Here is a 13,704-nt window from a genome sequence, read left to right on the forward strand (position 1 = left end):
TGGCTGACCATGACAAGTGATCCTAGGAAGGCTGGCTGGTGGCTGACCATGACAAGTGATCCTAGGAAGGCTGGCTGGTGGCTGACCATGACAAGAGCAGAGAGGTGTGAAAAGTGCCTGTGTCACCCAGTCCAGCGGTAGCTTCTGTTTTGCTATTGTCCACCCTTCCTCCTGAGAATGTGGGTTAGAAGTCAGGGCTCAACAGACATGTATTAATCGGGTGAGCAAACTGTGTCCCCTTACAGTGTCTGACTCACTCTGTCAAGGACAAACACGAATCTGCGGTTTGTGGAGGTTATTCACTTGACAAGGCCCTCACCCGAATGAGACCTCAGGGCACTGTCATCGAGGTGGTGTCTTAGAAATAGGAGTTGGAGCAATTGGGTCCTCCCTCTGTTTTGAAAACTATTCTTAGTAGCAGTGGATACCAGGAAATGACAGGATTTAAAACATGAATGTCGTAGAGGACAAACTGATGAAATTTCTATGTCAGCAAGACACCATAAGTGCAGGAGGAACTTTCTGGAACAATAATAGAACGGTCCCAGACTGGGGTAAGTAGCAGGCTATGGTTCGTGGTCCTGAGGAGTACTCTTGTCTGTGACAGGCCATGCCAAACGGAGCGCCGGCATCCTCCAAACCCAGCTCCCCTGCCCTCATCGAGACCAAGGAGCCCAATGGAAGTGCCCCTGCCAGCGGCTCCACATCAGAGGAGGCTGAAGAACAGGAGGCCCAGGTGGGGGTGGGGTCTGGCAGGGATGGGGGGCGATTGGCTGCTGTAGCTGGAGCCTATCCTGGGAGGAGGGTATTGGCCACCAGCTTAGGTTCTGTTCCTTTTCAGGAGGGTAAATTCAGTTACATGGGAGAAGGGAGAATAAGGTCCCAAAAGGTACTACCCCAAAACATCTTCTAGCTGGAGTGGCCCAGGCTTGTAGGTTCATGGTCTGTGAGGATTCTGCGGGATGGGAGCTTATTTGGGAGTGAGAGTTTGTATCTAGACTCGCCCTTCTCATACCCCATGAGTTCTATGCATCAAAGACCTGGAAGTGGGGTCTGCCATGTTGCCAAAGGATGAGGAGACAACCTACAGTCACCCTTCACTAGGAAACCTGTCAAACACGCCCACTAATAAAGCTGATATCTGCCGGAAAGCTCTGTTGGCTGGAAGCTGGTGCGGAGTCAGGAGCTGGTCCCCAAGGTTTTAGATGCTGTAGAAGATAGACAGAGATGGTTTTTCTTTGCATATCCACCCACTGCTTCTCTCTAGGATAATTTTGGGGGGGCTGAAGAGATGGCTCAGTGGTTTAGAGCACTGACTCCTCTTCCAGAGAACATGGGTTCAAGTCCCAGAACCCACACAGCAGCTCATACCTGTCTGTAACTCCAGTTCTGAGGTTTCTGACACCCTCACACAGACATACATGCAGACAAAACACCAATGCACATAAAATAAAAGCAAAGATTTTTTTTTTCTTGATAGGAAGTGGACTCATAAACTATGTAGACATGGCTCAGACATGGCTTTAGAAGCCCGTGACTCTTCAGTAGCCCTAACCATTAGTAGTGTCATTCATATCTAGCTTATGCTCCAGGGAAAGAGACTCGGTGCCAGAGCAGGCCACCTCCACATTTTACAGGAGGGAAGCTTGGTCTGGAATCAAGCAGCCAGCAGGACTGCTAAGCCTCCAACCAGGAATCTCAGCTCTGCCTTCAAATGCCTTTCAGACTCACACAGCTCTGATGGGTCTGGGCAGTCACCCCTGAGGCTAATGGCTGTGTGATACAATCCTGCCTTCCATTTTGGACTTGCTGCTTCTCTTTCTGATGGGGCATAAAGTGGTGGTGGATGCCCTGTCTGCAGCCCTTTCTCATTAGACCACTCGAGACTGATAATCTTGAGCCCTGGGCTGGGATTATATGATCCCAAGGTTGTCCATAGGTAAGGCTTCGTGTGAGACAACAGGTCCATCTGGGACCTGGACTACTGTTCCCCAAGGCCCCTGCGTCAGTGGGCAGCTGCCGCAGAGCTTCTGTTAGGGGACCAAGCAGACAGTGGCAGGGTGGAACCGGGGAGAGAGGGTTTGGTCGTCGGGAGTGTGACCTCTGTCCCCTCCTCTTCACTAGTCTTTGCCATACCATCCCCAACCTGTCCCATCTGCCCCACTGACTCTGCCTCCCTGGCTTACAGGCTGACAACCCCTCGTTCCCCAACCCCCGCCGCAGGCTGCGCCTCCAGGACCTGGCGGACCGTGTGGTGGACGCCTCTGAGGATGAGCACGAACTGAACCAGCTGCTTAACGAGGCCCTGCTGGAGCGGGAGTCCGCCCAGGTGTAAGTGGCTGCTGCTGGGGCCCCAGCCACCCCTCCCTGGCCCTTACTCAGTGCAGGGGAACAGTCATCTGAAGCAGGGTCCCATCCCAGCCATCATGGTAGGCGTGACATGAGGGTCACAGGGCTTGTTTCCCTGGCAGGGTAAAGAAGAGAAACACATTCCTCCTGACCATGAGGTTCATGGACCCAGAGATGGAAACACGCTACTCGGTGGAGAAGGAGAAGCAGAGCGGGGCTGCCTTCAGTTGCTCCTGTGTGGTCCTCTTCTGCACAGCCATGGTGGAGATACTCATCGACCCCTGGTGAGGAGGCCCAGGGTGGGGCTGACAGGCGGGAGAAGGACCAGGGAATGGGTGACAGCAGGGTAAGGGGCAGGGGGCTCTGGCCTTGCTGGATTCCACAGCAGAATCAACCCTTGGGGAATGGCATCTCAGCAGGGGTAGGAAGGCTGGTGACAGGTCCATTCAAGAGGATGGCTGCTAGAGAGGTTCTAGGGAGAAGAGTAGGGATAGCCAAGTCTTTAGTCACAGCGTCACGCCAACTCTTGGCTCATCTTCGTAAAACTAGATTCTAGGCTCCGGACACAAACTGACGTCAGTGGCAGGTCCTCTGGGGTGAGGCAGGGTATTTCAGTATTGGCTCAGCTGTGGAAGCCCTACCTGAAGGTTAATTATCACCTTTCCAGCCTCAGGGGACAAGCGGGCATCTCCCCTCTGCACAGTCTTCCATGAATGGATCATGGAGCCCTGCTTGGGTTAGCAGGGAGCTTCCAGAACCCTCGGGACTTGGCTGCCACCATCTGAGGTTCTGTAGGCAGGACAGTGGCAGGTCCCAGAAGGCACCCTGAGTGCTAGTTTATCTATCTGCCAAGTGAGGATACCTACCCTGCATGATTCAAAACTGCTGTGAAGTTAGAGCCATTCGGTTTATAAATGATGTAGCCCAGGGTCTGGGGATGTAGCAGAGAACAAGCTCTTTCGAGGCTTACATCACCTTGTGGGGGCAGAGGTAGTGATGGGAGAAGGCACAGACATTTAAACAGGAAAGTGTGTGTGCAGTAGTGATAAAGTGTGTAAGGCAAAGAAGGGTGAAAGGGGGGTCCTTCAGGGTTCACAGGCTTCTGTAGACTGGCCAGAGCAGACCTCACTGACAAGGTGGTATTTTACAGTCCTGAAGGGCTGGGGACTGCATCTGGGGATGCTCGTCTCAGGCAGGCAGAGAGGCAGCCGTGGGCCAAGCCTGTCTAGGCATAGTGAGGGGACAGTGCTGGGAGCTGGGGTGGTATGGGAAATGACAGGAGTTAGGGTAGAGAGCCAGGCACAGTTCATACTCTTGGATGCAGAAGCTGGCAGAAAGATACAAGTTGGGTACAGATTTGAGAAGGGGACCCTCTGGGTGTGTCAGAACAAGTTAGTGTGCAAGAGTGGAAGCTGAGGCCAGGCTAAGAGATGACAGTGACTGAAATAAGCCAATGGTGACTTGGACCAGGCAGAGTTAGAGAAGGTGAGGATGAGGGGCTGGACTCTTGAGTTTTATTGGCTGGATTCTGAAGACCAAGATGGCAAGAGTCACTGGCAGGTTTGTTCTGGGCTATGAAAGGGCAGAGCCAAGGACATCTCCAGAGCCTTTTTATTTGAGCAAAGCACATTAGCCAAGGTAGAGAATATAAGCGCTTTAGAGCAGGAGAGGTCTAGAGTGAGCTGCCTGTGACCACTGCCCAGGAGGTAGCTGAGTTACAGTCTGGGGCTCAGGGAGAGGCTGGCTGGAGGAACAGACCTGAGCGCCACCCACACAGAACACACTTGGGAGCATGAGGCTCACTGAGGTCATGAAGGTGAGTGAGTGAGTGGGAAGAGAGGCCCTTTAAGGCCTGTGTGGGGGTCTTAAAACCAGAGACCAGAGGTCCCCTAAGCCAAGTGAGAAGGTGTAAGAGGTGACCCTGAGTTGGGTACTGGATGGAGGCTCTTGGCAGGAGTGTTCTTTCTCTGTGGAGGAATGAGAAGGACCTGGAACAGACGGAGTTATTTCCCAGAGTGGAGGGGAAGAAATGGATGTGGAAAAACCTCAGTCATGTCAGTGCTCTGTGCGGTCAGAGGTCACTTCACGCCCTCAGCACGTCTGTGCTCTGCACTGTTCTCACCCTAGCTCATTCCTGAGAACCCTTTCCCAGGCTATTACTGGACTATTTTCAGGGCCTCTATGACCCTCCTCACCTCTACAAAAGTCCCAGTGGACAGTTAGCAGCTCAAGGGTGGCATTCCCAGGCCCTTTGTTGGCATTCCTCTCGGTCAGGGCCTGTCATCTTGTTCTAAGACAAAAACAGCAGTTTCCTGGTGTCAAAGAGAAGCTGCCAGTCATAAGGTTGTGCTCAGCTGACCCCTGTACCACCCAGTCACCTTCTCTCTACCACAGGCTGATGACAAACTATGTGACCTTTGTGGTTGGGGAGGTTCTGCTCCTGATCCTGACCATCTGCTCCATGGCTGCCATCTTTCCCAGGGTAAGAGGCGCTCTCCAGTTGTGCCTGGAACCTCCTAGTCTCTAGAGTGTTACTCTGTGTAAATGATAGGAGTTGGGCTTCTGGTCAAGTCCTGATAGGCTTGTCTGTGGGGGTCATCTAGGTATCCATCCATCCATCCATCCATCCATCCATCCCTCCCTCCCTCCCTCTTCCCCATTTATCCCTTCTGTGACATGGGATCTTGTGGACCATGACTATACACATATAAGGCAGTGAAGGGCAAAGCCAACTGGAGGATGGGGTGGCTTCAACTGTGTGAAAGACCTTAAAATCCAGATTAAGAGTTCTGTAGGCACTCATGTGCCAGGAAGTTTTTGATCAGAATAACAAGGGAAAAGCAGTGTTAGGAAAATCAGTCTAACAGGCCGCACGCCAGGTGACCTGGAAATTAGGTCACTGATCCAGAAAAGGAAGAGGGAGGCAGCGAGGCAGGTGGCTAGCCCTGAATGCTGCTCCCTGCCCTGGCCTCACTTCTGGGGCTGCCCACACCTTCTGGAAGTGTCTGCTGAGCCAGGAGCTATGACCTGAAGGCCTAGGGCTGTATACCACCTCAAGGGCTTGCACACTTACACTTTCTCCCTGTCAATTTGGTTTCTGGAATCAGAGCATAGGAGCAATCAGTCATGAGCAGTCATATCCTTAGGACATACAGCCATGAGTAGTCCTATCTTCAGGACATACAGATGGACATACAGCCACGGCCAGTAATATCTTCAGGACATACAGGTGGAGGCTCAATCCCTTGACACCACGTTTGCTTGTTTGTTTTGTTTTTCCCCTAGTCATTTCCCAAGAAGCTCGTGGCCTTCTCATCTTGGATTGACCGGACCCGCTGGGCACGGAACACCTGGGCCATGTTAGCCATCTTCATTCTGGTTATGGCCAATGTTGTGGACATGGTGAGCTTTTGCTTCCTGGTTGAAGGGGGCATAAAGCCAGGGGAGAGGGGCTGAGTGCTGTCAGCTTGCCAGGGCGTCCGTCAGCATATATTTCAGGTAGATAAATCTGACACTGAACATCCCAGTTAGGTGGAGAGGGTCTTCCTGTGGGAATTCAGGAAACTTCCAAGGTTGACTTAGGTCTTCATAGCCCCTTCCTTCCCATGGTCCAGCATGCCCAGTCCACAGCTGGGTGGACCAACATCTGCGGCTCCACACATAGGGATTAACATTCAGAAAGGTCTGTTTGCTTGTTTTAGGTCACATAGCAACAGTCAGAATTCGAAGCAGTTTCAGTGCCCGGGAGATAGCTCAGTTAGTAAACAGTTTGGGACCGGAGTTTCTTCCCCAGAATGCATGTGAAAAAAGCCAGGCATGGTGGTATAATGCTCATAGTCTCAGTGATGGGAAGCAGACACTAGGATCTCTGGGATTCACTGGCTAGCAAACTTATTTACTGACTTGTTCTGGGCCAAGGGAGACCTAGTCTCAAAAACAAAATCAGTCAATCAAACAAACAAAAAAGCAGATATCACTGATGGAATGACAGGAGATTGTTCTAGCTCCCAAAAGTACATGCATCTTGTGTATATGCATGCACACACGTGAGATGTCTCTGTGATCTAAGGACTCAGGAGCTGTGTTCCCTGAAGCATAGCCTGTGTGGGGATCCACTGGGCTGAAATGGTGGGCCCATTTCATCAGGTAGCCCGCCTACATTCCTAGGTGGCTGGGCAGGGACACAGCCTCACAGGGCCTAGGAGATCTCTGGGGAGGCCATCTTCTGTTCTGCTGGGTTCATGGAGAGCTAGGGTTCTGTGAGAGGGCAGCTAGATGCTCTGTGAGGGAAAGAGGACAGGGAAGGTCGCTTTTCCCATCAGTCGATACGGACTAATTTGGGCATACCGAATGCACTCTCCTAAGTCCTCTTAGGAATGTTGTATAGTACTTGCTGTAATTTAGCAACTTATGCACGGGAGGAAAATGAGCCTAGAGACTTACTCTGGAAGTACTAGAAGTGGAAAGCTGTAGGGCTGTAACTGGACACCTACCTGGTCAAGGAGAGCTCAGAGCACAGGAAGTCTGTGGGTCGCATGGTGTCTACCATGCAGAATGACGCCCCTGATCCCATGGTCCAGGACCTGGGATGAGTGACAGGGATCCTCCTTGCACCTCCCGGCATTACATGCCAAGCTGTTACCCAAAGCTAGGTGAGCTGCAGGTTATCTAGAAAGGCTTAGTTAGCTCACGGATACATTTTCTGTTAACTGTGGTGAACAGTAGTGCAACCAATGAATAGACTCCAGAAGGTAGGGGTGCCCTGGTAGCAGAATAGCTGTCACCCCAGAGATTCCAAATGACCACACAGCCTCTCTTGCAGCAAGTGTGATGGGAAAAGCATGTTGGACCAGGAGCTCTGGGTCCTGGGTCTCTTTTTGCTCTTCCTGACTGTCCTAGGGGTTTCTGTAGTTTAGATCCAGTGCTAACAATACACAGCGAGTCTTTCTGAACATCTGCTGAGATCATGATACGGCTCTGTATAGCAGTCACTAACGTGTAAGCTCACTCTCTGCAGACTTCGCATGTCTCTGAGGGCACTGTGGAGGGAGCCATCGCTGAGCGAGCCCTCTAACTTGCTGCTGATGGTCCCTTTCATCTGTCCCCCACCCCTTGTCCTGGCCTCCAGCTTAGCTGTCTCCAGTACTACATGGGACCTTACAACATGACAGCTGGGATGGAGCTGGACGGCGGCTGCATGGAGAACCCCAAGTACTACAACTATGTAGCTGTGCTGTCGCTCATCGCCACCATCATGCTGGTGCAGGTCAGCCACATGGTGAAGCTGACGCTCATGCTGCTCGTCACAGGCGCCGTGACTGCCATCAACCTGTACGCCTGGTGTCCTGTCTTTGATGAATACGACCACAAGCGCTTTCAGGAAAAGGAGTAAGATGAAGCCTGATTGAGTGTGTGCGTGGTCTCTTTCCTCTTACATGCCCCACCCTGTCCCTGTTTCGAGGCCACCTGCCTGAGCTGAGCTGGCTTTCTACCTCATGTTCCTCAGAGAAATAATGATGAGTCATGAAAATCCAGGGCTTTCTCACAGACACGCACAGCCTGTTGGGAGTGGTCCTTTCCATCTCACCGAGTAGATTTGAGACACCTCAGTGTTTGGCTGGGGTATCAGCCTCTTACACCCAGATGTAGCCTGAATGTACTATTATCTCCTCAACAGCACTCCCATGGTGGCCTTAGAGAAGATGCAGGTACTTGCCACCCCTGGGCTCAATGGCACTGACAGGTAAGAGTCACTGTGTGGATTTCCTCCTTGTCTGCTTCCTAGCCCGACCCATAGGCAGCAACTGTGACATGCTTGCAGGCACATCAGTTAAAGGAGTTGAGTATGTCCATGGATTAGCTGGGCAGCGGCTGTGTCCAGTGTGGACCTGGCCATCTGGGCTCCTCTTACTTCGGAGACGGAAGAGTTGAGAGCAGAGCTGTGTGTGTGGAAGGTAGGGTACAGGGGCTGGAGCGGAAAAGACTCGAGTGGATGGCAGCTGCAGTTAACAGGCTCGCAGGATACACACAGGCAGGGAAGCGAAGAAAGAGGGCTAAGGTGGAATCAAGGCGGTCAGCCCTCCCCTCTGGAGTCCATCATGGATCAGCTGTCCTAGGCTGGCTGCCCTGAGAACACTGATGTTCTCTAAGATGCACCTTAAAGGTTTAGAGCAGACCCTGAGGTGAAGTTTTTAAATTTAATTTAATAATTTTATTTAATTATTTTATTTTATTTAAGATGTGCTAATGGAGGAAAAGCAGGAGACTTGAATGTGCCCTTCATAAAATAAGTCTAAATGGCTAGGCAGTGGTGGCACACACCTTTAATCCCAGCACTTGAGAAGCAAAGGCAGGCAGATCTCTGTGAGTTCGATGCTAACCTGATCTACAGAGTGAGTTTCAGGGGGAAAAAAAGAGTCTTAAATGGACACCAGTGAAGGGCATTTAGACAAGCAAAACAAAACAAAACAAAACCCAAACACAAAGCCATAACAAACTGTCACTATACCCCACCAATGTGGCAAAAATTTCAAGCTTTTTGTTTTTTGTTTTTTTGTTTTTTTGTTTTGTTTTGTTTTGGTTTTGGTTTTTCGAGACAGGGTTTCTCTGTGTAGCCCTGGCTGTCCTGGAACTTACTTTGTAGACTAGGCTGGCCTCGAACTCAGAAATCCGCCTGCCTGTGCCTCCCGAGTGCTGGGACTAAAGGTGTGCGCCACCACGCCCAGCTCAAGCTGTTATTAAGTTCAGTGTTAACTCACACACTCTTGGTGGTGGTATACTTTTAGCCATTTGGATTTGGTTAGGAATAGACCTATGGGGTTGGAGATACAGCTCATTTGGTAGAATGCTTGCCTTAGCATGGAAAAAGCCTGGGGTTCCCCAAACTGCATAAACTGGAAATGGAGAGTGTACCTAATGGAGGCAGGAGGGCAACCGTTCAAGGCCAGCCTGGGACACATGAGATCTTATCGCAAACAAAAGTCTAAAACCCATAATAGCCCTGAAACTCCACTTCTATATATGTCTTAGAAAAGCTCATACATACATATATACCCCATGGTAGACATGCGAGAAGATCTCTAGTAGCCTCGTCCTCCATATTACAAAGCCCAAAGGACATCAGTGGTAACAGGTAAAATGGCCTCTTCATGTAGCAGAGTTGTATACAGTGATGGAAATTAACTCCAAGTCCACACAAAACTAGGGTTAAACTTAGAAAGGCACCACAGCAAGATTGTAGCCTGGTCCCATGCTAGGGAGTCTCTTCTTCAAAATCCTATAGTGTCTATCTTAGATCCTATACCTTGCTAAGCATCTGAGGAACAGGTTAGTGTGAATGGCCTGTAGCCAGGGGAGCTAGGGCTCTGTTGATTCCAAGTCCAATAGCCTAGTCACATGCTGCGGGAGGAGAGGGCCACTGGGACTAGGAGAGGAACTGAGGTGGGGGAAGCTTCTGAAGCCTCTCTGCCCCCACCCCCCCCAGTGATCGATTGATCGATCGCGAATAGCACAGCTGGAGGGTGGCAAAGGCGCACTTCACGGTCCTTTCTGTCCAGCAGGCTGCCCCTGGTGCCTTCCAAGTACTCCATGACTGTGATGATGTTCGTCATGATGCTGAGCTTTTACTACTTCTCGCGCCACGTGAGTGCCACGCCCTCCTCTGTGTTAAGGGCCTCCCAGCGAGCTATCTTAGAACTCAGAAGCCCAGGCACCTAACGAGCAGCAGCTCCATCACCTAATATGGCACATGGGATGCACCAGCTCTGCTGTGCCCAGCTTCTTCGAGGCCTCTGCACTCACCCTGGTATGGGTGATGGGGGCGGTCACTGAAACGCTAGCCTTGGAGTCAGAAGAGAAAGGGAAAGGCCCTAATGAAGTTCTGTTTGGTAAAGACGAAGCATCCATACAAGGACAGTTAGCTTGGATGCCCCCAAGTGGTTTGCCAGGGAAGTACAGCTCCCCCAGATCCCTTCATAAATGGAGCTGCTCGAGATGGGGATGCCTCTTGGTTCTGGCAGAACCCTCTTTGTGGCCCCTGCGCCCCAGCCCAGCTTGGATCTCTACTGTATCAAGAGGCCCAGGTCCTTAATGCAACTGTGGGATGTCATTTTGATTAGGTGACTCCTCGCAGCTCTTCTGTCATTTAGTGGTCTCCTTCCAGTGTTATCCTACACGATATTCAATACCCCTGTTCTAAACCTTTCCATTGGATGGCTTTAGAGCACACATCTCACCTGACCTATGTCTGTAGGTGGAAAAACTGGCCCGAACACTGTTCTTGTGGAAGATTGAGGTCCATGACCAGAAAGAACGTGTCTACGAAATGCGCCGATGGAATGAGGCCTTGGTCACCAACATGTTGCCTGAGCATGTTGCACGCCATTTTCTGGGGTCCAAGAAGAGAGATGAGGTAAGAGGATGTCATGTGGAGCTTATTCTTTCTCTGAGGAGCACTGAGTCAAGGTCCCTTTAAAACTGGGATTGGAAGTCCAAGTATGGCTGGACATAACCAGAAACAAACCAAGAGATATTCCCAGGGTCTCTGCTACAGAATATTGCTGGTATGCTGCATCTCTGGGACCCCCTACTGAACCAGAGTGCCCCTCCTGCCAATAAGACCTTCTCAAACCAAGGTGGCTGACCACCCCACTCACCTTCCCTGGAGAGGTTTCTGTTATTGGGATGAAACACCGTGGCCATAAGCAACTTGGGGAGGAAGGGTTTACTTCATCTTACACTTCCAGGCAGGCAGTCCATCACTAAAGGAAGGCAGGACAGGAACAGATGCAGGGGCCATGGAGGAGTGCTTCTCATCTAATCATTCAAAGTTGAGTTCAAATAGTTGAGTACACACATCCTGTGTGAGGCCAACCTAAGCTCCCTTAGTTTACCATCCTACCAGGCAGCCATCTCTCGAGTGCTTGGCCCTTCTCTGTGAGGAGTATGCACACGTGTATGCATGTGTGCACATGGAGGCTGAAGGTTCTTTACTGCTTGTCCCAGTATGTGGAAGGAGTGTCTCTTGCAGAACCTAGGGCTCACTGTTAGTCTGACTAGGCAGCTGGCGTCTACTTCCCATGCACTGGAGAACCCTGGTCCTCCCGTTTGCACAGCAGTATCCCAGACTGACCTTGCCTCTTTTTAGGAGCTGTACAGCCAGTCTTATGACGAGATTGGAGTCATGTTTGCCTCCTTGCCCAACTTTGCCGACTTCTACACTGAGGAGAGCATCAACAACGGTGGCATCGAGTGTCTACGCTTCCTCAATGAGATCATCTCTGATTTTGACTCTGTAAGTGTCCTCCTGTCAGAGCTAGCTTCTTTTGTATCACATCTCAGACAAGTTCTACACATTTCCCACGTGAGTCTTTTACAGTAACTGGGCTTCTGCGGCCATCTAGAACTCACGAGTCTGAGGGCTGAGGCAGAATCCTGGGGTGACCCTGGCAAGTTCATGGGGCTAAGGATTGTCCTCTCTCCTACCTCAAGCCCCTATTAAACACTGACTGCATACTTTTCCTTAGGACTCCCACCACCTAAGGAGACTAGCCATTTAACTTAGTGTTAAGGTTATGGTAACTGAGGCTGAGGCTCACATGCCCAGGTAGCAGGGAGTGAACAAAGGCAGTATAGGAGTCTCAGACACACTGGTGGGCCTTAGAAACGGGCAACCTTGATACCACGTTCACCCCTCTTCCTTAGCTGTTCTAATTCCGTCCTCAGCTCCTGGACAATCCCAAATTCCGGGTCATCACCAAGATCAAAACTATTGGCAGCACCTATATGGCAGCTTCAGGAGTCACACCAGATGTCAACACCAATGGCTTTACAAGCTCCAGCAAGGTAACCCAGTAGCTAGAGAGGCAGCTCGTGCCCGCAGACCATGGGAAATGAGAATCAGATGAAGTTAATGAAGATTCTTGTGCAAAGGGCTCATTCCCACAGTGCCCCCAGCATCACTGACGGGCCATGCCCCAGTGTTTAAGAACTGGATTAGTGGAATCTCCCTGCTGCTGCTGCCTGGCCTTTTCACTGAGCTGGGGTGGACCCGTGGAGCCTGCTGTGTGATTCCCTGATGGAGAATCCCGAGCAAGCATGGATCTTAAAGCATCATCTAGTCTTCCTTTACATGGGAGCTCCCTGAACTGAGGCTGAGGCAAGCAAGCTGAAGGTGTTCACTAAGTGCTTACAGCCTGGAGGAACCACGCAGGACCAGACTCAGACAGAGCAACGAAAGCTCTGCCTTGTGACCGGTCACGTGGCACACAGGATGCAGCTGAGACAGGGCCTCCTTCCCCTAAACAGATGTGGGAGGGAATTCTGCAGTGGTGACATGCTGGCCCTCCTTAGCAGCCTGCCACCTTGTGTCCTAGTTGTCACTTGCCTAGTTGTTATGGTCATGGCCTGTTGGTTCTGACAATGTCAACATGCTTTCACACAGGAGGAGAAGTCAGACAAGGAGCGTTGGCAGCACCTGGCTGACCTGGCCGACTTTGCATTAGCCATGAAGGACACGCTCACAAACATCAACAACCAGTCATTCAACAACTTCATGTTGCGCATAGGTAAAGGCACCACCAGCACTGGAGGCCTCAGCAGAACAGAGGCTTAAAAAGCAAAGGCAGATTGGTAGGGGAGCCAGAGGACATTTAGTTCTGCCCTCTTGGAGATTGTCCACATGTAGAAATCTACAGTAATGGAATAGTACAAAGATAGACCCATCCCTACTGTTTCCAATGGCAGTTCAGACTCCCTTCCGCACCTGCCTCCCCCAAGGTTTGTGCCAGCTACCCATATGAGGAGTGGCCTCACTACTTCTGGGCAAATTTACAGGGGTTTGAAGTATTAGGAAGGTTACATTGAAGCTGGCCACTATAGTCCTGAGAGACAGCTGTGAAGGAATTTTTACCAAGGGACACAGGTGTTCCTATTAGCAGCCTTGTGGGCGGGGGTCAGATGATCGTCTGTGAGAGAGAAATTGGTAGTTTGTGGAAAGCTAATACAAGTTTGGCTTGTGGCCATGCTCCATTCCTCTACCCTAGGCATGAACAAAGGAGGGGTTCTGGCTGGCGTCATTGGAGCCCGGAAACCACACTATGACATCTGGGGCAATACGGTCAATGTGGCCAGCAGGATGGAATCCACAGGAGTCATGGGCAACATCCAGGTATGTTCAGTACTAGAACTGAGCATGTTGGTTTGAATGCAGGGAGTGCAACACAAGTAGAAGCCTGGTGCTTTGCCATATATTACTGGCTCCTGCCTGTGGGCATTAGGTCAGTGTTGGCAGTGCCACAGGGCCAAGGAAACATGGACTGAGGCCTCTAAGGCTTTGATTCACTCAAAACATTTAAG

At 51.0% G+C, this 13,704-nt stretch overlaps 1 protein-coding gene across 5 annotated transcripts in view; it reads left to right on the forward strand.

The window, feature by feature from the left end:
* Adcy3 (adenylate cyclase 3) overlaps window positions 1–13,704 on the forward strand; it is a 78,869-nt gene that overhangs the window by 64,031 nt on the left and 1,134 nt on the right. For 3 of the 5 annotated variants that reach the window (XM_029484630.1, XM_029484629.1, XM_029484628.1), the window contains exons 9-21: window positions 608–736; window positions 2,189–2,331; window positions 2,472–2,633; window positions 4,744–4,831; window positions 5,635–5,751; window positions 7,478–7,737; window positions 8,027–8,092; window positions 9,906–9,990; window positions 10,601–10,759; window positions 11,495–11,641; window positions 12,073–12,192; window positions 12,791–12,914; window positions 13,392–13,516. In XM_029484630.1, coding sequence (XP_029340490.1) covers window positions 608–736; window positions 2,189–2,331; window positions 2,472–2,633; window positions 4,744–4,831; window positions 5,635–5,751; window positions 7,478–7,737; window positions 8,027–8,092; window positions 9,906–9,990; window positions 10,601–10,759; window positions 11,495–11,641; window positions 12,073–12,192; window positions 12,791–12,914; window positions 13,392–13,516 — 1,725 coding nt within the window. The remainder of the gene's footprint in view (window positions 1–607; window positions 737–2,188; window positions 2,332–2,471; window positions 2,634–4,743; window positions 4,832–5,634; window positions 5,752–7,477; window positions 7,738–8,026; window positions 8,093–9,905; window positions 9,991–10,600; window positions 10,760–11,494; window positions 11,642–12,072; window positions 12,193–12,790; window positions 12,915–13,391; window positions 13,517–13,704) is intronic. The other 2 variants (XM_021178608.2, XM_021178609.2) reach the window with 1 other exon arrangement.

This window comes from Mus caroli, chromosome 12 (assembly GCF_900094665.2).
Source record: "Mus caroli chromosome 12, CAROLI_EIJ_v1.1, whole genome shotgun sequence".
Classification (NCBI taxonomy): Eukaryota; Metazoa; Chordata; class Mammalia; order Rodentia; family Muridae; genus Mus; species Mus caroli.